At 50.0% G+C, this 20,181-nt stretch overlaps 8 protein-coding genes across 8 annotated transcripts; 4 read left to right on the top strand and 4 right to left on the bottom strand.

Moving 5' to 3' along the window:
- Positions 1-279: 279 nt before the first annotated feature.
- On the bottom strand, positions 280-1,873 carry FSUBG_12751 (CDC11-septin; the record flags this gene model as incomplete). The annotated part of the gene is made up of 7 exons (XM_036677570.1): positions 280-529; positions 585-1,052; positions 1,101-1,238; positions 1,291-1,378; positions 1,432-1,548; positions 1,637-1,712; positions 1,859-1,873. 7 exons carry the CDS (start codon positions 1,871-1,873, stop codon positions 280-282), a joined length of 1,152 nt encoding a protein of 383 aa, XP_036531778.1.
- A 1,217-nt stretch (positions 1,874-3,090) lies between these two features.
- FSUBG_12750 (HSV2 phosphatidylinositol 3 5-bisphosphate-binding protein) lies at positions 3,091-4,387 on the top strand (the record flags this gene model as incomplete). The annotated part of the gene is made up of 4 exons (XM_036677569.1): positions 3,091-3,199; positions 3,253-3,291; positions 3,342-3,439; positions 3,488-4,387. 4 exons carry the CDS (start codon positions 3,091-3,093, stop codon positions 4,385-4,387), a joined length of 1,146 nt encoding a protein of 381 aa, XP_036531777.1.
- A 150-nt stretch (positions 4,388-4,537) lies between these two features.
- FSUBG_12749 (RNA-binding protein) lies at positions 4,538-5,567 on the bottom strand (the record flags this gene model as incomplete). The annotated part of the gene is made up of 2 exons (XM_036677567.1): positions 4,538-5,453; positions 5,512-5,567. 2 exons carry the CDS (start codon positions 5,565-5,567, stop codon positions 4,538-4,540), a joined length of 972 nt encoding a protein of 323 aa, XP_036531776.1.
- Positions 5,568-6,213: 646 nt separating this feature from the next.
- Positions 6,214-8,052, top strand: FSUBG_12748 (dynein light intermediate chain; the record flags this gene model as incomplete). The annotated part of the gene is made up of 6 exons (XM_036677566.1): positions 6,214-6,367; positions 6,433-6,582; positions 6,636-7,027; positions 7,076-7,169; positions 7,219-7,847; positions 7,897-8,052. 6 exons carry the CDS (start codon positions 6,214-6,216, stop codon positions 8,050-8,052), a joined length of 1,575 nt encoding a protein of 524 aa, XP_036531775.1.
- Positions 8,053-8,465: 413 nt separating this feature from the next.
- Positions 8,466-10,751, bottom strand: FSUBG_12747 (DUF255 domain protein; the record flags this gene model as incomplete). Its single annotated transcript, XM_036677565.1, has 3 exons — positions 8,466-8,764; positions 8,822-10,432; positions 10,499-10,751. 3 exons carry the CDS (start codon positions 10,749-10,751, stop codon positions 8,466-8,468), a joined length of 2,163 nt encoding a protein of 720 aa, XP_036531774.1.
- Positions 10,752-12,482: 1,731 nt separating this feature from the next.
- Positions 12,483-16,030, top strand: FSUBG_12746 (Arb2 domain protein; the record flags this gene model as incomplete). Its single annotated transcript, XM_036677564.1, has 9 exons — positions 12,483-12,554; positions 12,655-12,727; positions 12,783-12,792; positions 12,848-13,809; positions 13,869-13,989; positions 14,630-14,686; positions 14,734-14,849; positions 14,910-15,571; positions 15,626-16,030. The coding sequence occupies 9 exons, from the start codon at positions 12,483-12,485 to the stop codon at positions 16,028-16,030; spliced, it is 2,478 nt and encodes an 825-aa protein (XP_036531773.1).
- A 224-nt stretch (positions 16,031-16,254) lies between these two features.
- Positions 16,255-17,913, bottom strand: FSUBG_12745 (major facilitator superfamily transporter; the record flags this gene model as incomplete). Its single annotated transcript, XM_036677563.1, has 1 exon — positions 16,255-17,913. One exon carries the CDS (start codon positions 17,911-17,913, stop codon positions 16,255-16,257), a length of 1,659 nt encoding a protein of 552 aa, XP_036531772.1.
- A 295-nt stretch (positions 17,914-18,208) lies between these two features.
- FSUBG_12744 (molybdopterin-converting factor chlN) lies at positions 18,209-19,783 on the top strand (the record flags this gene model as incomplete). Its single annotated transcript, XM_036677562.1, has 2 exons — positions 18,209-18,388; positions 18,440-19,783. 2 exons carry the CDS (start codon positions 18,209-18,211, stop codon positions 19,781-19,783), a joined length of 1,524 nt encoding a protein of 507 aa, XP_036531771.1.
- Positions 19,784-20,181: the final 398 nt, after the last annotated feature.

The raw sequence follows: 20,181 nt of genomic DNA, 5'->3' as shown, positions 1-20,181 counted from the left end.
ATGCTTCTAAACAATGGGTAGCCGCCCACCATCAGTTTTCCAGGGAAACCGTTTCCAGATGGCATGCCCAGAATCGTTTTAAGAATAGCAGACATTTGATGAGTGAAGGAGGGCGGCGAAGAAAAAAGAAAACGACAACTCAATTGTTCAGCAGCAGGGGGAATATTCTCATCTTTCTCTTCAGTCGTGGGAGAGGAAAAACCAACGCCAGCAATAGACAATAGTCCAACGTCGCATTTTTGAAACACCGCAAAAGACCTAAAACGCGAAGTGATAGGTCTAGTTTAGTGGCTCCTCGCCATTGGGCTCAGGCGTGGCAGCGGCCTGAGAGGCAGCCTCTCGTTGCATGCGGGCCTCGATCTCTCGGAGCTGGGACTCGCGGGCCAACAGCTCTTGTCGCTTTTCGTTGATCTCGCGCTGCACCTTGAGTTCGATCTCGCGGAGCTTCTCCTCCTCTCGTCGGAGCTGCTCTTCCTTGAGGCGCACTGACTGGGAGGCAAGATCCTCGGGGTTCATCGAGCTATCAGCACTAAAAATAAGTCAGTCAACTGTGGTCAATATCCGAGATTTTGGTCGAAACTCACTTTCCAGAAGCACCCTCGACGCTCTTAGACAGCTTCTCGGTACGGTAGTTCTCGTACAAGAAGTCGTGGGTGATTTCCTTCAAATCAGCCAAGTGGCTGTGAAGCAGGGCGGATCGAATGGCAAGGAAGTCGGAGTGACGAGGGTTATCAACCTCGACAACACCCCAGGGGTAGTGACGAGCGCGAACCTTGCGGCCACCAATCTCAACAACCTCCTCGGATCCAACGATGGCAAAAGGCATAAGGCCACGGAGCTCAGCGTTCTCCTCAACGGTATCCTCATCGTCCTCCTCAATGTCGTAGGGGAAGTTGTAGACTGGAATGCGGTAGTGCTCAATGTCCTCCATAACCAGCTTCTTGGACTCAGCGAGCTCGGCGGGGGTGAGCGAATCGGCTCGGCCAATGACGGGGATAACGTTAACACGGGGAGCGAGGCGCTTCATGAGCTCGATGTCGAGTTCTCGGAGGCTGCAATTGTTAGTCGCATTCGAAGAATTTGGGGCTTATAAAACATACCCATGACCAGTGGGCGTGATAAAGTAAAGCATAGCATGGACTCGGTTGTCTCTGAAGCGGGGGTTACGCTTGATACGAGACTCCTCGGCAAGAATATCATCATATTGCCTCTCGAGGTAGCCAACGATCTCTGAGAAGCTGGCATTAGGTTAGCAGAGGGGTAAAAACATGGACCGCGATACTAGCTTACCTAGCCTCGTTGTCAATCTGGTCACCGAATCCGGGGGTATCGACAATTGTCAGGGAGATACGAGTACCCTCCTCGTCAAGCTCGAGCTCTATAGTCCAATTAATATCGTGCATGCATGTAACGATAATTGAATGTACGTACCGACAGTGATGGGCTTGATCTTGACACCATCCTCAACGTGGGCGCTGCCAGCATCGTCGGACTCCTTATGATCGAGAACGCTCTTTCCGCAGAGTGTGTTGACAAAGGTGGTACGGCCTGTCGATTGTAAGCTTGGTGTATTATTTCAATCGCAGCGAGGCCATTGTAGCTGTCGTCGCAGCGGTTCTCGCAAGGGGCCACGTACCAGTGCCTGAAGCACCGCAGACCATCAGGCAGAACTGAATACCCTTCTTGACATTCTTCTTTCGACGGATCATCTTCTATTGGGGAGTAGGGGTTAGCGAGCTGAGATCTAAATGGTAGGCGCGTGAAAGTTTTGGTCGATGGAATCATGCATGGAAACGGTAGCTTCAACGGCGGTGGCATCCACAGGACAGGACGGGACCGGAAGGGAGATAGCACATACGCCCATGGACGACATCTTGAAGATTGGATTCGCGAAGTTAAGGGGAAGCTGAGGAGATACGGCAGGAATAGGTCGAAGGCACCAAACGTCGAGCAACGACTCAAATCGAGTATGGTTTTGCTTGCGGTGGTTGAAGTGGAAACTTGGGGAACCTGAACTGAACCAAGGGGAAAATGTTAAAGGAGGCTAGGAGGAGCCAGAGCCAGGAGAGAAGGATACGGGTCGTGTTGGACTTGGGTTGCTCAAGGGGTATGGGCAATTTCACACCTGGCCAATCGTTCCTCCTCTAAGATTCAGGGGAAGTGCCTAAGCTAGAGTGCCAGTGCTAACAAATGCCAGCTGGAGCATAGCAGGTGCACCCCTACCGCTACGAAATCCACACTTCCATTGCACCTCAGCACCCTGTAAAGCCAGACCGCCTTCCCGCCCAAGGGACCACTAGCGGACCCTCAACGAGCCTTGCTGTGGCGCTTGCTTCAATCAGAGCTCATTCTTTTGTTTCATCACGTGATATCAGAGCCAAGGCAAGGACTCATCCTGAATACCTACTTTAGATAAACTTTGAATGTTTTATGATACACTTCGAAGCTTGAAAAATATCAGCTGCATTATTTTCTCCCTTAAGTGAAAGCCAAATCTCTAAAGGACGTGTTTCTAAGTTGCGCCACAATACGTACATTGTTGAGATCCGTGGCTGAATGTGAGGACTGTGGCTGTTAGGTACCGTGACGCGGTTCGAGTTGTCCAGTGGATGAGACATAGTAGACAAACAAGAGCTACCTTACCTACTCTAACATCGAATGCTCCCTCTTGTCTATGCTCCTTCTTTTGGATACAAGACACTTTATCACTGTTGTTATTATGGAATTTTCTGTTCGGTCATAGGTTTACAACACAATCTTGTCTCTCATAAAGCCTCTCCGCAGTCTAAATCAAGCCTCCGTCACTCAGGTACAAGCTCTACTCATCAGTGGTGGATCTATAAGCGACATCAAATAAACCTACATAATAAGCACATAAGGTTTCGGAGCCTTCGAGATGTTATTCATTTCATGGTAACATTCTCTGATAAACTTCATCAACCAATCATTATTGCTTAAAACTTGTTTCTCGACATCACCATCAACATCACGTTCACTTCAGCTTTGGCTTACCCCTCTCAGCTCTCGCACCGGAAGCACCAGATCCGTACTGTAGGCCTAAACTGAACTTGTACATATCAACCATTCACGATGAACGTACGGCCACCGATCGAGGCTTCTAGCACTGAAGCTGTACTGTCTGTCTCTTTCAATAACGATGCAAGTTGCTTTTCTGTAGGCCTGGGCTCAGGTATCTGCAGTAAGTCAACTTCTACAGTCCTATGTACTTCCCTTCACTAACACTCAGCTCAGTCTTCCACACCAAATCATGCCTTCTAAAGGCTTCGAGAGGTATGTTTATCGTATAGGGTTTATACACGTACATGCTCACAGCCTCATAGATTTCAACGCTGGCATCGGCCTTGTTCAGATGATGGGAACAACCAACTACCTTGCTCTTGTTGGTGGCGGCAGGTCACCCAAGTTTGCCATGAACAAGGTAAGCTATCATGGGGAACTACCTAGCTCTTGGCTTACCAGGAAATAGGCCATAATATGGGACGATATGAAGGGGAAAGTTGCCTTGGAAATCACAGCATTGACAGCAATTCGTGGCGTCCAACTGGGTAGGGAACGCATCGCTGTTGTCCTACAAAATAGCGTGCGTGTCTACTCGTTCGCCAAACCTCCGGATTTACTGCATGTCTACGAAACTGCAGATAATCTCCTCGGCCTCTGCTGTCTTTCTGAGAAGAAGCTTGCCTTCCCCGGCCGAACTGCTGGACAGATACAACTCATCGAGTTGGCGACTGGGAATGTCAGCATCATCCCGGCCCACTCTTCAGCCCTCAAGGCCATTGCACTGAGCCCAGATGGCGAACTTCTAGCCAGTGCCAGCGAAACGGGTACACTAATCCGTGTTTACGCTACAAGCAATTGTGCAAGACTTGCTGAACTTCGGCGTGGCATTGATCCTGCGACTATCTTTTCCCTTGCCTTCTCGCCTTGTGGAACGATGCTTGCCTGTACCTCTGACAAGTCCACCCTTCACATATTCGACGTACCGCATCCACGAAAGCCAGGAATGAGCCGAAGTCAACAGCTCGGCGCTTCGGGATCAGACCCAGGCGACGGAACGGGGAAGTGGGGTATTCTTAGCAAGATTCCACTGATGCCTCGAGTCTTTTCTGATGTCTACTCTTTCAGCTCAGCACCTTTTGAGGCCGGTGATGAAGCTGCCATAGGGGGTATTTCTTTCTCCGAGAGCACTGTTCTAGGAACATCACGGCCACCAAAAGGTGTTATTGGCTGGATTGGCGATGATAGTCTTGTTGTCATAGGTGCTGGGCATGATGCACGATGGGAGAAGTTCATTATTGTCGATGGTGAAGATGGAAAGCGACATTGCGTAAGGGAAGGCTGGAAGCGCTATTTGGGCAACACATGAGCCAAGTGAGGCCATGCTACAAGGCTAGCTAATGATCACAACGGATATGACTCTTAATGCTGGGCAAACTTGGGATGGGCGTTTGAGGGGTTCAGGATAAGTAGAGCTACTTTGGACCGAGTGAAATATTGTTTTATAGTATAATGTGCTCTAATCGTCGCGCCGTCGTGGCGATCGACTTCTACTCCTTCTCCTTGATGTTTTCTCCTGCTGGTCTTCCTCCCTGCGTCGTTTGTGTCGTGACTCGTCATGGGCGTCGTCCCTATGCCTTCTGTGCTCTCTATCGCGGTCTCTCCTCCGATCTCGGTCACGATGACGGTCCTCATCGTCGTCTTTTCTCTCCCTTCGCCTATCTCTGTCCTTATCGCGTCTCCTTTCTCGGTCTTGGTCATCATCTCTGTGTCGTCGGGAATCCTTATCACGATGTCGGTCCTCCTTGCCTTCGGGAGTCTCGTCTCGTCTTGACCTACGGTGGCGGTCTTCTTCGCTTCCATCCCTCCTCGATCTATGTGACCGATGATGTCTGTGTTTGTGTTTTCGATCCTTCTTTTCTGCTTTGCGCAGCGCCTCTTCAACTTCCTTCTTCTTCTCTTCGATCAAGAAGCCCTTCATGGGGTCGTCGTCGTCATGGTCCTGCATCAGAAGCGCAAGTTCTCGCTCTTCTGGTAGCATCGGCCGCTTCACTTCCTCCTCGCTACTCTCATCTTCTGACAACGCTTGTCCCTCTCGCCTGAGCATGTCCTCCCAGCCGACCTTGAATTCTTCGGGGTCTTCATCATCCCGCGCTTTGTATCGCGCATGGTCGACACTGATCAGGCGACCACCAATATCTGCTCCGCCAAGGTTGTCAACCGCTAAGTCGGTACTTCTCTGGTCCTCGTATTTAAGCCAACCAAAGCCCTTCGACTTGCCAGTCTCTTTGTCGCGAGCCAGCTTCAGAAATACAGGCTCCCCAAATTGTGAGAAAATCGCTATTATATCGCCTTCGGATAATTCGTATGGAAGACCGCCAAAGTAGACGTAGGCAGTGTCTCGATAGTCTGTATGCCAGGAAGCTTCTGGAGTACTGAGCACATCTGTTAGCAGGGATTCTGGAAATGCTGGAGAGAAAAACAAGTACTCACATTCCATTTTCTATCTCTTTCTTGTTCAGCGCCTGGATTGCGCGTATTTTATTCATGGTGAGTCTTGCGCTGCTTCTTGCGCTGCCTTGTGAATGTCGCAAAATTTAGATGGTATAGAGTAATGAAGTCGCATTTACTGTTGGGTCAGAATATGAGACGTACATCCACTGAAGCTTTAGGGAGTCCGTGCGCTAAAGCTGCAAGAGCTGCAGCGTGTAGCTCTGTTTGGCGGGACAATTTCCGGACCGAACGCTAAATGACGGGGTGTTATCCAAGTGCCAATCGATAGTCTCCCTATTGGAATTGGTACGTGGTGACCCTGGCCACGTTCATCTTTGATGAAAGACAGCGGTCGACGATATCTACGTACCACGAATTGCCCAGGAAGTTGAAGAGACTTTTTCGACCCGATTATCGACGATTGGGATACTCACGATCGAGCCGAGAGCTTGCACCATCTTCCCTGCGGTCGTTGTTGTACGCAGAGCGAAGATGCCCCTACGACAACCTTAAATCTCCTTTAGCATTATCGAATCAACACCAAAACGCGTACTGTCCCTCTACTTAGACGTCAATCTGAGGCAGACTTGCCGACAATCTCTGCCCTCTTTCGCCACTCGAGATACACTCATGACCTAACGTACTGCGATCTTACACGGCAATTTGTTGACCAGCGAGCTCGGTGAGCCAACTACCGGGATCATGGCGGCCAACACCAACAGAGTATCGATCTATACAACTGGCTCAGGAGACTCCGAGGGCCGCGATGGCGAACAAAAGAAGGATCTTTGGACGTCTATGCTAGAGTCTGTCGCCAGCGGCAAGCGACTACCGGAAAAGAACCTCATTGTGCTAGGTACGTCGTAAATAGACAGCTCTGTCAAAGAGCTCGGTAGCTGATCATGAGCCTCTGAAACTCAGGTGGCACTCCCGAGAACCAAAGAGAGTTCCTCGAATCGCTCTCCAGCTCCGAGCCAAAACGCAATGCGGACCGGCTTAAGATACCGCCGATTGCGAACAACTTTGCGCTGGGCTATACATACTACGACGTTCTCGACACCGACCAAGACGGTTCGTGCATCAACGCCCAGATTGACCTCAGAACGATGTACTAATAATTCTAGATACTCTGGCGCGAGTTTCGCTCTACTTCCTCTCCCAACCTTCAGCCGAATTTGCATCTCTCGTTGCACCCCTCCTTACTCCCGAAACGATCCCCAACACCTCTCTTATCATTCTTCTCGACTGGTCCCAGCCGCATCTATGGCTACGACAAATATGGACATGGGTTCAGGTTATACAGGAGGTTCTCAAAAAGGTCGACACAGAACAGCATGCCATCATGGAAGAGGTCATGTCAACTTGGAAAGAAAGAGGTCGAGGAGGCGCAACAACTAACCTAGATGGAACACCATCGGCTACGGCTACCGGCGGCGATGGAGACAGTGCACTGCCTCTAGGGCCAGGAGAATGGGAGGAGCCTCTGGGTCTGCCACTTTGCGTAGTGTGCCAGAATGTAAGAACTGTCTCTCGCGGCCTACAATAACTATACTGACACATACAGGCCCAAAAAATGGAGTTTCTTGAAAAGAGTCAGGGTTGGAAAGAGCCGGATTTTGATACAGTATTACAATATCTGCGAACGATTTTGTTGAGACGTACGTTGGCCTGTTTCCAAGTCTTCGGTTCAATACTAACAAGCTCCAGACGGTGCCTCTCTCATTTACACTTCACAAAATACGCCTTCTCAGCTACCCTCTCTCATTCACTCAACCCTTGGAATTACCTCTCTTCTCAAGCGGCACCCACTAAAGAGCAACGTTATCGACCGCGACAAGATTGTGGTCCCAACCAATTGGGATTCGTGGAGCAAAATTCGAGTTCTTGGCGGTTCTTTTGATCCGGAGCCTGTTTCGAACACATGGGCTCAAGATCTCGGCACTGATCTCTACTCTATGCCCTTTGATGATGCAGACAAGATAAGCGACAAAGAAGCCGAAATCAGGAAACTAAACAGTGCGATTGCGCGCTACGAGGGATGGTGCCGCGATCCTAACAGTGGTGGTCTGGCAGTTGTTGAAAATGCCATGCACGGCGAGAGGTGGATCACGGTGGAGAGTGACGACACCCAGGAGTTTCTTGAGAAGCAGCTCAAGATCCTCGAGGTATTCAAGGCCAAGTTGCCAGAGAAGGGCAGCGACAATGCCATCGTTCGCAGTACTCGTCACATCGACTACACTGGCGATGAGACGAGTATCAGCGAGCACATTGGACCTGTGCAGTTCAACATGGGTGGTATCCAAGTCGATGCCGATGATATGTTGCAGCGTCTCAAGGTAAGACATAGCCACTTCACTACTCCGAATAAGTTACTGACATGAGCAGGATCGTAATGCATTTAGCTCCTCTCCAAGTAACGAAGAGGAGGAGGCTGATACGCCTGCTGCGAATATGGCCAAGGACTTTGATAACGAGCAACTGCAAAGCTTCTTTACTGGTTTGATGAACCGCAAGGGCACTGGAGATACATCTAGATCTTGAGAAAGGAGTAGCAGATGCCCCACCCAAACAATTATGGACGATCCCCTTTTCTTTTCAAGATATTGTATTTTGTCGACCCTTTGTACTCAGTGAGCGTAACGGATCGGTATTTGGGGAGGGGGCCGGTGGCCGATGTAGACTAGATACCCCTGAAATGATAAATTTGATAATATCTTGCGCGTATTTACAGAGTGTAGCAAAGACCTTGCAGTCTAGATTCATAATTGTATCCAATGTCACTCATCGACTAGTTCCTAACATGCTGTGCGCTGTTCAGAACTCCTCTTTTCCTCATGTCGTCTGTTCCTTGAACGCCTTGGGATGACTGTGCCGACTCCAAAAACTCGTGCACTTTATTTCCCAGAGCTGCTTTGATATGAATCGCCATCCTGGGCTATTTATATTCAAACATTTTATTTCGACGTCTCTCCGCCCAATCTAGCTGTGACAACACCTTGGAGTAAGCCGGGGAAGAGCCAAGGATGTTGCACCACTTCGACTTCAAACGCATTTATCGTCTGACGAGCTTTGGCTGCCAAATCGTCATTCGAACGCAGATTCGCAAGGCGGAACAGATTAGCTACGCTGACGGCGTTGGTCGATGGTAATGACGTATCCATGCCATCCTTGAGGCGGAGGATTATATAAGGGCTATTGGCTTGAGTGCTGAAAAAGGCACCATCGCCATCATAGAACAACGAGGTTTGGGTTTCTGTGATGGCATGGTCAGCGGGGTGTGTTTATGTGGAGGGGGGTTGCGATAACTCACGCTGTAAAATGTCAGCAAATTCCATATATTCTTGATTTCCTGTCAGTTCGACAAGATCCAGGAGACCTTGGATCATATAGGCGTAGTCATCGGCAAATGCGAGGTTTCCACGACCTCCAGACCATATCCTATATAGGATTCTCTCATTGCCATCCCAAAGCCTTTCTCTGATGCATGCAGCCGCCTGCTCTGCGATAGCCCTACACTTGGAACTTTGTTCTGGCCTCAATGTCTTCAACGCCAAGGCTGCCTTGGAAAGAGCTGATATCACAAGGCCATTCCAGCCTACAACAATTTTGTCATCCAGGTCAGGGCGCACACGCTCTTGTTCCCTTCTCTTTCTTAAAGCTCGTCTTCCTTGTTCGATATACTCTTTGATCTTTTCCACTGGCATGCTGAATTGGGTGCTTAACTGTTCGATGGTGCTCTTAACCCTGAGAATGTTCTGGTCAATGAAGTCGTCGTTGGGGTCGTTTTCCTCCTCGACATTTCCATCTTGATTGACATTCCAATACGACGCTAGAATAGGACTCAGGTGGCTGTCAATTTCATCAAGGACTGAATCAAACTCTCGCCGCGTCCAGACATAGTAGGCGCCCTCGCGCTTCTCCTTGTCACCTTGCCTGTAATAGGAGTCGGCGGCTTCACTTGAAGCAAAACCGCCCTTGGGCAGAACAATCGGAGACGAAGTAAGATACTCAATAAGCTCAAGAACAACGTCCAGAAACTCGTCTTTTTCGCCTCCCCCGCTGACCTTCCACGCGTCAATATACAGGGAGAGCAATTGCGCATTGTCAGTCACAAGCTTCTCGAAGTTAGGAATGCTCCAATCCGCTGTAACGGAGCAGCGCGAAAACCCCGTGCCTCCGATATGGTCACGCAGCGCCCCATCACGAATATGACGCATTGTATCCAAAGCAATTTCGGTGGCATGTTTGCACTCAGCCTCTCCAACAACATCCTGAACAGCGCCTGGTGACTTGAGGAGCCCCAGCAAAAATGCCAGCTTGGGTGGCGTCAGGAACTTCGGTGCCAAGCCAAATCCACCAAAAACAGGATCAAAAGTGCCGGCGATATGTGTATAAGCCTCTTCAAGCTGATCCAAATCCAGCTCCTCTGAAACTGCGGTACTCTTCTCCTTAGCAGCACCTGCATGGCTCGGGGCTGGTGCTCCCCATCCAGCCGGACCTAAAGCTGAGGGTGCTGAAATACTCCTTGTTCCCAATGTACCCTCAGCTGCAAATTCCTTGAGCTGGCTAACAACCTCAGTTGCCTCCTTTCGGCATCGGGCTTCCTGATCGATCCAAATATCACGAACTTTCTTAAAGATAGTCAGAGAGTCGAGTACTTCTTCGATGCTGTCGTCACTGAGATGTCTTCGTCCTGCGGGCCCGAACCAGTAGGTACCACCAAAAACTGGCTCCAAATTGGGTGTAAGGAACACATTCAAGGGCCATCCGCCAACGTTGCTGACGGCTTGGACGTAATTCATGTAGATGGCGTCTAAGTCGGGTCGCTCCTCTCGATCGACGATAACTGGTATGAAAGATTCATTCAATACGGAGGCAGACTCGGGGTTAGAGAAGGTCTCAATCGACATGAGTCGACAAACTTGGAGCCGTTAGCAATACAGCGCAAGATAGAATTCGCTTCGAGACGAATCATCACGCAACTTACAGTGGCATGCCTTGTAGCCGATATGCAGGAAGATAAGTTTATTCTCCTTGCGCGAACGCTCGACTGCCTCGTCGTCTAAGAGCTGCCATGAAACCAAGCTTTCAGCCTGGTCCCGGATGTATGGGCTCTGACTAGCAGCCGCGCGGTTTTGCAAAGGCGCGAGGGGCTTTGGTAAGCTCGAGCTTGACTCATCACCACTGACGGGCGTGGAGCGCATAGCTCTAGCAGACGCTGTGAGTTCTGAAGCTACCATGTTGCTACCTTGACCTGGTTTGAGAGGTGTATAGCTGATTGTGACGCTGTTGCTGTTGCTGTCGTCAAGCTGCGGGAAAAGTAACTCGGAACCAAGCACGCCTTTGGTGGGGAGAGTTGGAACTGTTTATAGCCAAGTGTTGTGTAGGTAGTTATTTTACCTCCACGATAGCGATAACGTATAGATATGATGATGTAAGAGCTGCAGCTTGAGGTCTTGTCGAAGCTACCTTATAGCTCGATGCTGTAGCGATGGTGAGATGAAAGATGTAAGCGAAAGAAAGGCATTTGAGTAAGTCTTCCGGAAAGAGGGCTTCATAGAAGGGGTTGAGCACCCGCTAGCGAAAGATTAGATTGAATGGGGGAAGCTATCCGACTTTTGGATGGATTCCCATAGAAGCCAAGTAAGTGCCTGCTGAGAGGCAGCGGGGTCGTGTCTTCCATGCCCGGCAGCGCAGTCGCGGGGCATCCAACACCAGACGTTTAGCGCCCTTTCCGCCTTGGGTAAGGTCAAGGTGGTTGGTCCTGACGACATGCTCTTGATGTTGGCTTTCATGAGTCAAGCATCGATAATGCTATCTTCTCTGAGTCGTGTAGGGCGTTTCGACCTGAAGATCAGGTGCCGTTTGGGTGTAATCAGACTGCCGTCGTCTATTAGTTTGTCCATACACAGTTACAGGGTAACAATGAGTGTAACGTTGGCAAGCTACCTAAGCACAGCACTCGGTTAGTCAACGCCAACTGAGACCTCTCACATCAAAGCACGAATAAGAGTACGGACATTGAGAAGTCATATAAGCTCTTGTCACTTGATAAGATTGCCGTGGTAGCCGTAACCTCCATTTCAACCACGTATCTCTGGTTCCAGATAAATATTTATGTACCTACCTAGTAGGTAGCTCTCCAATTTGTCGTCAGATGTTAGCCTAGATCGAGCTTGTCAGCTCAAGCTACCCTAAAGCAAACTGAATTCCGTTCCCATCTTTTTGCCAACGGATATCATATCCCATCAGCCCTTGGGGGCGAGCATAAATCAAGGTTTGTAAGAGTCTGGTGGTAAGATTACTGATACTTCCAGTACTTCAATGCGTGTAAAAGCCTTTTCGGCTCGGTGCTGCTTGTGTCACCCCAGACGCAGGTACACATAAGGAAGACGAAGATGATGATATTATGATGCTACGAAGATAATAATTAGAAGGACATAGGAAAGAACACCTAGTATGTTGGATTCAAAAGCGGAATTGGCCAAGAGATAGTAGGTCGCTTATCTATCGTACAGAAGCAAGTGTGACAGTGATATGAGTACGACGAATGAAGAAGCAGATCTGAGCTGGTGTCACTCGTTGATCGGAGGAACGTGGTAGAAGAGGTAAAGGATAAAATACCATGTATATGAATTGAAAGACGAACAATTCAGCCACATGAGCAGGGCGCCCGTCAAGAAAATCGTTGCGCGAAAAACGTCATGCATGCGGAATATTGCTTTTACTGGAGTGTATAACTGACCTTGAACTCCAAACTTGAGTTTCAAGTGGCTTCGTGAATCATCAACCTTACTCGGCTGTTTCACACTCTCCACTGAACCACGCTAAAACGGCAGCTAACTTATCGATAAGCCGATCGCGGAATCCCTGCAGCAGCTCTCAATGAACTTAGAGCTTCGGCTTGTTGCCTACTTCTTTCAACCTTCTTCATCTACTCATCCTCTTGAATAGATAGCCAGCGCGGCGTCATGGCCGAGCCAACATACACCATTTTCGTCCGGGTCCCCATGGCCCGTGGTGACTTCGTCGATCCGCCACCGGTACGAAGCTCTTGATCCAACCAGTCAATCATAAGCCATCATGCCCATGCCATTGCGCGCATCGGAGCAATCATGGCAGAGCTAACCAGAAGCATGACAGGTAAACTGGGACTCCGTCAAAGATGAAGCATTATGGAAGATCCTCTCCGGAGCTGCGAAAAAGCAGATAGACTGTAAGTACCCTATTCACCACATTTGTGTATATTCATTGGTGCTGACTTAGACAAGGGGACGAAGTGTAGGTGTCGATCTTATCACAATTATCATACAGGCAATACTCATCTGAGGTGCAGCGCCGATCGCTTCGAAGTTCCCGTCGATTTCCTCCTCCAACAAGTAGCGTACCTTACCGAACGACATGCTTCGCAGGTCCGCGCTCAAGTTCGAAAAGCTACCGCCGCTGTCCGTGGCTCAGTGCAGTCACCCGTTCCAGGCGCCGACTCCGCCGGACCCGGTCATCAACGAACACATTCAGCCTTATCCATCCGAAAAGACTCACCCATGCCGCGCGCTGAGGCAGGAAGTGGTACTGGTACTCCTCTCAACGCATCAATACGACCGGTTGTATCGCGGAATCAGTCGACGAATACTACAGTCCTGAGAGACATGACCGGAGGCTCAGCTTCTCCTCGACCTGGAACAGGGTTTGTTTCGCGGACCGGTGAACGACGTCGTCTTTCATCCTTACCAATATCATCAGTCCCCCCCCACAGATCACCCGATAGAGAAGCCCAACCGGAGCCAGCGCCAGATGAACGAAGCCCGTCGCCAGGCCCAGCTGAGGACAGTTCACCAACATCGTCAGAGGACGAGTCTAGCCCCGCTCAATCTCGCATCATTCGTCGGCCTCCTCGGTTTCAGCAACCTGATGGAGGACAATACGAGGATGACGACGATGACGAATCAGAGCCTGCGTTTCAACCTTATACATCTCCTTCCAACAAGACTTCGGCACAGGACCTCGGCTCAACGCTAAGGGGAGATGGGCGCAGCTCTGGCAAAAGGCATCACAGGCCTCACGGAAAGTCCGCCATTCATCAATCTCACACATCAGACTCGTCAGCCAGCTCTGCGGCCATGGTACAGAAACCGGATAAGTCAGATAAAACGACGGAGCAGCGGACGCCCGGACCTCTCTCACCACGCCGAACTGCAGAGCTGGCGGGACGTAGCCCGGGCAATCAAAACAAGGGTTACTCACGCGAAGGTAGCGACGGAACGCCTAGTATGGGTAGTAGTTATAGTGATCTTGACGGTAAGTTGCCTTGCTATCCTCAGCCCGCTTGGTGTAGTTTGCTCACCACACAGTCCTAGACGCCTCAGTTACACAGTCTGCATTAGAGGAGGCATTGGCCAGTCATATGAACAGAGGCGCAGGAAGCCGCTTCAGCATCAGCCAGGCTTTTCGCAGCCGTTACAATCCTGGTCCCAACCAGTGATTAGCTTGAGGGTCTGTTTTCGAATTTGTGTCGCTTGAAAATGCTCTTTTGGCAAGGCGTTTGGGTATGGCAAATGCATTAATTAGGGCGTTTGGTGAGGCACCGGTTTTGAATGTTTAGGATACGGTCGTACAGATATCCCACCTCAATCTTTGCTATGATAGAAACGCGGTCGAATATGGAGTATGGTTAGTGCAATGCTGTAGGGGATTTTGAAGTCTTGCAAAAGCTTCCGGGCCAGTGGTATTGCAAGTACCTGAGGTAGTTTCTATATGCTCAGGCTGGTGATGGGAGAGTTGCCGCCATCAAACGAGGCAGACATAGTGTCGAATCAAGACGAAGAAGACGCGAGAACAGAGAAACTTCTAATTTGATCTCTTATTTGCTCAAACACTTCGCAATCTTTCCATGCAGGATATCACAGTATCAGAGCAGCATCTCCGCCGGCTGCGTGCAGCTGCCATAATCCCCTCTCACACTTCTCCGAGTATTTAATGGCAAGCACTTACTAGATGCAATTTCCCTCCTCCCAAACCCTTCCGACCTACCAAAGATATTGAAAAAAGCCCCAAATTGGCAGTCATAGAGCCTCTCACCTTTTAGAAGAACACTCCAACCTGTTACTATGTTTTTCAGAAGTTGGTCGGGTCTCCCCAAGGATGTCTCCTTTCCGAGAGATCTCGCCGGCCTTGGGTTCGCTATCCATGACTACTTCAAGATGCATCGCTGACATGGGGTAGTTATTTCGTGAATGATGACGACGAGGTCCGATCTATCGAGGATCCGGAGTGTTACTACAAGTTCTTCAGCAGCAAGAACGCTCGCGTCAATGAGCGCCAGCGTTTCCACTTCAACAGTACGTGCCTGGTCTTGGTGACACCGGGTAAAGGCAACTTTACTAATAGCAGTACTATAGTGGCTCTGGAAGATATAGTCCATGATCGCCTCGAGAAAGAAGGCCTCAAGAAATACCACCTTTTGCCCGAGCACAAACGGCAATCCCCCGTCTTCCTCACTCCCAACATTGCCGAAACTACCCGCATCGTCGTTGTCCTAGGTGAACCAACTAAAGATTTAGGATGGATTGCTGGCCGCGTTGCAAATGGGCCTGGTGGCCTTGCGAAAGGAACCATGATCTCTGTTGTTCAGGCACTTGCTACCCAGGCTGCCAGCCCCGATGATCCGGAACCTCCCTGCATTATCCTGGCCAACATGGGCCAGCGATTCTGGTGGCCTGAAGAACAGCGTGCTCTCACCATAGAAGCATCCGCTGATGTTGAACTTCCCAGTTTGGTGCACTCTGGACGCCGTTTCATCAAGGAACTCAATGAGATCCCTGGAAGCGAGACGCCTTTGGCACACATGACGACTGTGCTCAACAAGGTTCTTGAAGTCAACAAGAATGCCAAGGTCGACATAATTGCTATTGGGCAAAGCTGTGAGGTTGCCTTGCAGTTCTTCGAGAACGAGAAGCACTGGGCGCAATGGGGTGAGCGACTAGGAGGCATGCTCTTCATGGGTACTGTTTTCCCAACAGATTTGCTCGTCAATGCTGAATTCAAAGAGTTCCTAGCAAAGGTACAACCCACACACGATAAAAACTTTAGTTCCACAAATCACTGACTAGCATAGCGCACTCGTGGCTATCTCATTTCAGAGGAGCCTCTCGACACTCCCCTAGCCATGCCCGGAGGAAACCCATCACTCCTGATTGAACCCCTTGGCTGCCCCTGCTTCTCTAGCGGAGAAGGCCAGTTCATCGAAACCATCCTCATCAAGGCTCTCGAACCAGCCCTTGCTTACCTGCAAGAAGTGGCTCTTACTCCTAACTTTGTCAACCCTGACATGGCTGTCGCAGAGCGTCATCCAACCGACATCACAGACGAGAAATGGAGTGAAATGCCAGAGGAGGTCAAGCCAGAGGTCACCAGCGTTGACCCCGAGAAGATGAAGGAAGCAATTAAGCAGATGAGACGCTGGAAGAAGTTTACGGAGACTGGCGAGGCACCTGATGAAGATTCTGATGACGAGGACTGAAATCATGACGGAATTGCATGAAGAATGGACTTCGTCTGATCGTGCATGTGCGGGGAGAGTGCAGATGAACACCAGGAACGGAGTTTATGATGAAAAGGGGATATCTTGTTCATTAGAAATAGACTAGAACCAATCTCAAGTCTCGAGGAGTGGCTAAAAGATGTGGCAAAATCCTTTGCAGCTCCTGGTATACCCACATTATACAAGTTTTGTTTTACATTATTTTAGGCTTTGAACAGTGAGGCTATATTGGGCCCGGCTGGTGTCAGGTCCTCGATCAGCTCTCTTGTCCTCCTCACACGCTCCCTGACCACAGCTTCCTCTGCGGTCCAGCGGTCTTCAACACTTGGCGGGGTGGCGCTCCAGAAGGAGAATACGCTCGACTGTGTAGAGGCCTTTGCTTGCCGTAGCTCTTCTTCCCTGGCAAGCTTGTTGACCATTTTACCCCAGTTGGCGAGGCCTGCGCTCAAGCACTCGCGGCAAGTAGTTTTCGCGGCCTGATCAGCAGTTAGAAGGTCCATGTTTCGCAGCTGCTCCTCTGCAACGTCGACACTGTCACGCGTCCACGAGAGGCCGTCGTCCTTGGAGGATGTGGAGAAGAGGATCTCGCCGATCCAAAGACTGAGGGAAGCTTCTTGACAGCGTTCGTGAGGGCTACGCCAGGGTGGCTGAGTACCATCTGGTGGTGGAGGCGGGTAATCGGCCTGGGAGAAAGTTTTGACGACTTTGTCCAATACGGAGTGAGACTTTGGCTTTAATTGGGTAGTGGGATGAGGGTCGTCAGGTAAGTAGCGGCGAGCCTTGAGAAGGGAGAGGTAAATAGGGAGAGCTGCGTCGACTTTTCCGCTACGTGCTTTGAAACTGGCCATAGCAGTGACGGCATCGAGGACATTTTGTGACGGCAAGCCGGCCTTCTCATTGAGCACGAATGTCTTGGGGTTGTAAGGGGGTTGCGACATGTCGACTCCCTGTGTAGCTTCTGCGAGAGCCAAGTGGTAGAGCGCCTCGGCGCCTTCGGATTGCTTCTTGAATTCCAGGTAACTAGCGTATTCCAGTGTTGCCTCGAGCTTCTGTCGGGAAGTAAAGCCTTTGGTGCCTAGGATCTTCATGTAGAAATTATCGGCGTTGGGATAAGCAATTTCACAGTCCTCTTCACGGGGCGCATGAGGTTGTCCTGGAGGGATTGGCGTAGGCCTAGGATTGGAGGGTCCAATAACAAATTCAGGTGGTGAGATGATGTTGCGAGAAAGGTCGCGGACCCATCCATCGACATGTTCCGCGCCTTTTGCAGCCAGCATAATAGCCTCAAAGTAACCTCTCCTCCATTCCTCGCTCTTGCCAGAGATGTCGCAGGGGTTGAATTCCCCAGGGATCTCCGCTTCAGGATCGACTCTATCCGTGAGTTTCGTAACACCCTGACCGTCAACCTTTGGATCCTCGAGTCTCAACACCAATCCTCGAGCCAGCTCGAACGACCAAGGCCAATTGGTCTCGCCATTCTTCGGCGCCTTGCTGTTATTTGAGTCCCTTAAAAATTTCCTTGTCATCCAGCCCCATTCATGTGGTGTCGGATATTCCTGCTCCAACCTCTCCTCATTGACAAAGAACAGAATCACGCCGAAACAGGCTAAGAGACCCCAAAATGAAGCAGTGTATCGTACCGCCAGCTTAGCTTCGTGCTTCAGCCATTGTCTTCTCTCGGTAGTAAAGGTTCTAACGCCGTTGGTAGTTACTGGTATCGCAAGGAAGGGGAGGTTCGGCCTTGAGTTGGTGGTGAGTTGGGTGCAATGTGTAAATGTTCGGAGACATGGCAATCGGGAACGAAGTGTTGGTGTTCTAGGTGACGAAACCTGAACGTGACGGCCAACCAGCCGGTGACGCATGGCGCCTGCGTATTTGTGAACCGTATATTTCGCCTATTCAATGTGAGAGTCGCCAAGTTGCTATAGTTTACAAATTGTTGAAAATGATGGTATCTCGAGTCTTTGAATGATGAGGAAATGGTGAATGGTGTACGGTGATTGGAAAATTGAGCCAATTGGAGCACAAAATTGCTGACTAAGACGTCATTCTCTGCCAAGATCTTGAAATTCTGATTGAGCGCATCGTGAAGACTAAAATGTACTTGTTAGTGTGAGAACAGCCGACGTTTTTTTTTATCACGTTATCGTGCTTAAAATGTCTTCCTTCTTATCCTCGGACACGTTCTCCAACCCAAGATTTCAGCTTTTTGCGGCTGCTGTCTTCTCAGCAGCTACTACAGCTTCCTTGTTACTCGGCTATCAAGCGTTGGAGCGCGAAGAGAGAGTACATGAACTGAAGAGCTCAATTCCTGCTGATGATCCTAACATTCAACCAGTACTGACCTCGAATTTGCTTTCTAAAACCGCCTTTACTGACTGATTACAGTTGAATAACTTTGGCGGCTCATCAGCGCCACCAGTTGATAAGGAGGACGCAAGGAATCAGGCTCTTGCCCGTCGGGCACAAGCTGGTGATTTCGATGAAGAACTAATTCTCGAACAACTAGCGAGGAACAGGGTCTTCTTGACAGATGAAGGCCTTGATAAGCTACGGAACTCGTTCGTCATTGTGGTTGGCTGCGGAGGAGTTGGCTCTCACTGCACAGCAGCCCTTGCTCGTTCTGGTGTTTCGAAAATCAGGCTGATAGATTTCGATCAAGTGACTCTGAGCTCTTTGAACCGACATGCGGTCGCTACACTGGCTGATGTTGGTATTCCCAAGGTCCAATGCTTGGAACGACGCCTGATTGCCATTGCACCATGGGTTAAATTCGATCTGCGCCAGGAGCAATTTAATGAGGATGTTGCGGAGCGCTTACTTCGCCCCTGGAGCGAAGATGGACGCGCCCCTGACTTCGTTATCGATGCCATCGACAACATCGAGACCAAGGTCTCACTTCTCGAATTTTGCTACAAGAAGAACCTGCCAGTCATCAGTGCCATGGGCGCAGGGTGCAAAAGCGATCCTACAAGAATCATTGTGGGAGATATTGGGGCGAGCAAGGATGACGGGCTCTCAAGGGCGACACGAAGGAAGCTGAAGCTGAAGGGTATCACAAGCGGCATCCCCGTTGTCTACTCTACAGAGACATCAGGCGCTGGTAAAGCTGAGCTACTCCCACTACCTGAAGAGGAGTTCCAGAAAGGCTCTGTTGGCGATCTAGCTGCCATGCCCAACTTTCGCGTCCGGATTCTACCTGTACTCGGCACAATGCCGGCCATCTTTGGTCTTACAGTGGCAAACCATGTCATTCTGAGCATTACAGGCTATCCCTTAGACTATGTACCTGCCAAGGGCCGGGAAAAGATGTACGAGGGCATGCTGGCAACACTGCAGAGCTACGAGGAGAAGTTGGCACGATTAGGTAATGAGGGCGATCAAATAGGCCTCAAGGTCCCCATCACTGTCGGTGACGTTGCTTTCCTTTCTGAGGAGCTCTATCAGGGACGAAGTGCCATTACTGGTATCCCCACGAAGCTGGTCCTAATCCGGTGGCAGAAGCCCAGCGGCTCCAGTATCACGACCTTGGGTGAGGGCAAGAACATACAGAAGTGCTCTACAGTGAAGCTTCACGATCTCGTGTTAATGACCAAGGACGAGGCCACTAGACATGAGAAGGAGATCTTCAAGGGTGGGAAATCTCTTGAAGATGTATATGATGCTGAGACAATTGCGCGAGTTGAGAAGAAGAGAGAGACGGCTGAGAAGTACGAGGGTTTTCGTTCATGAAAAGGGGGACTGGCAGGTGTATATCTGGTAGACCTGGATAGAAGACGACTAGAGGTGTATGATCACATCGAATGATTGCTCCTGGGCGGCCTGGGCATTCAGAACTGTATGTTTTACGAATTGTAGACGAAGAATTCACGACTTCCTTGCCCTAAGCTCCCTGACAAACTTCTCATGCACAATATCCAACAATATGCTTAACACACAAGAGACAGACCCGTCTCAAGTCAGATGACCTGATCGGTATTTACGAAAAGAACCCAAGTCTGCGGTTTGTCCATTTACCAGTTTCTTCTTCACCAGGCTCATACCAGTTTCTTCTTCACCAGGCTCAATATTGAGGAAACCAAACTCTCATTCAATTTCGGTGGTCAGGCATACAGATAGGCTCAAGTCCT

This window comes from Fusarium subglutinans (genome assembly GCF_013396075.1).
Source record: "Fusarium subglutinans strain NRRL 66333 chromosome Unknown NRRL66333_c0000287, whole genome shotgun sequence".
Taxonomy (NCBI): Eukaryota; Fungi; Ascomycota; class Sordariomycetes; order Hypocreales; family Nectriaceae; genus Fusarium; species Fusarium subglutinans.
This window is presented reverse-complemented; position numbering and strand designations above follow the sequence as displayed.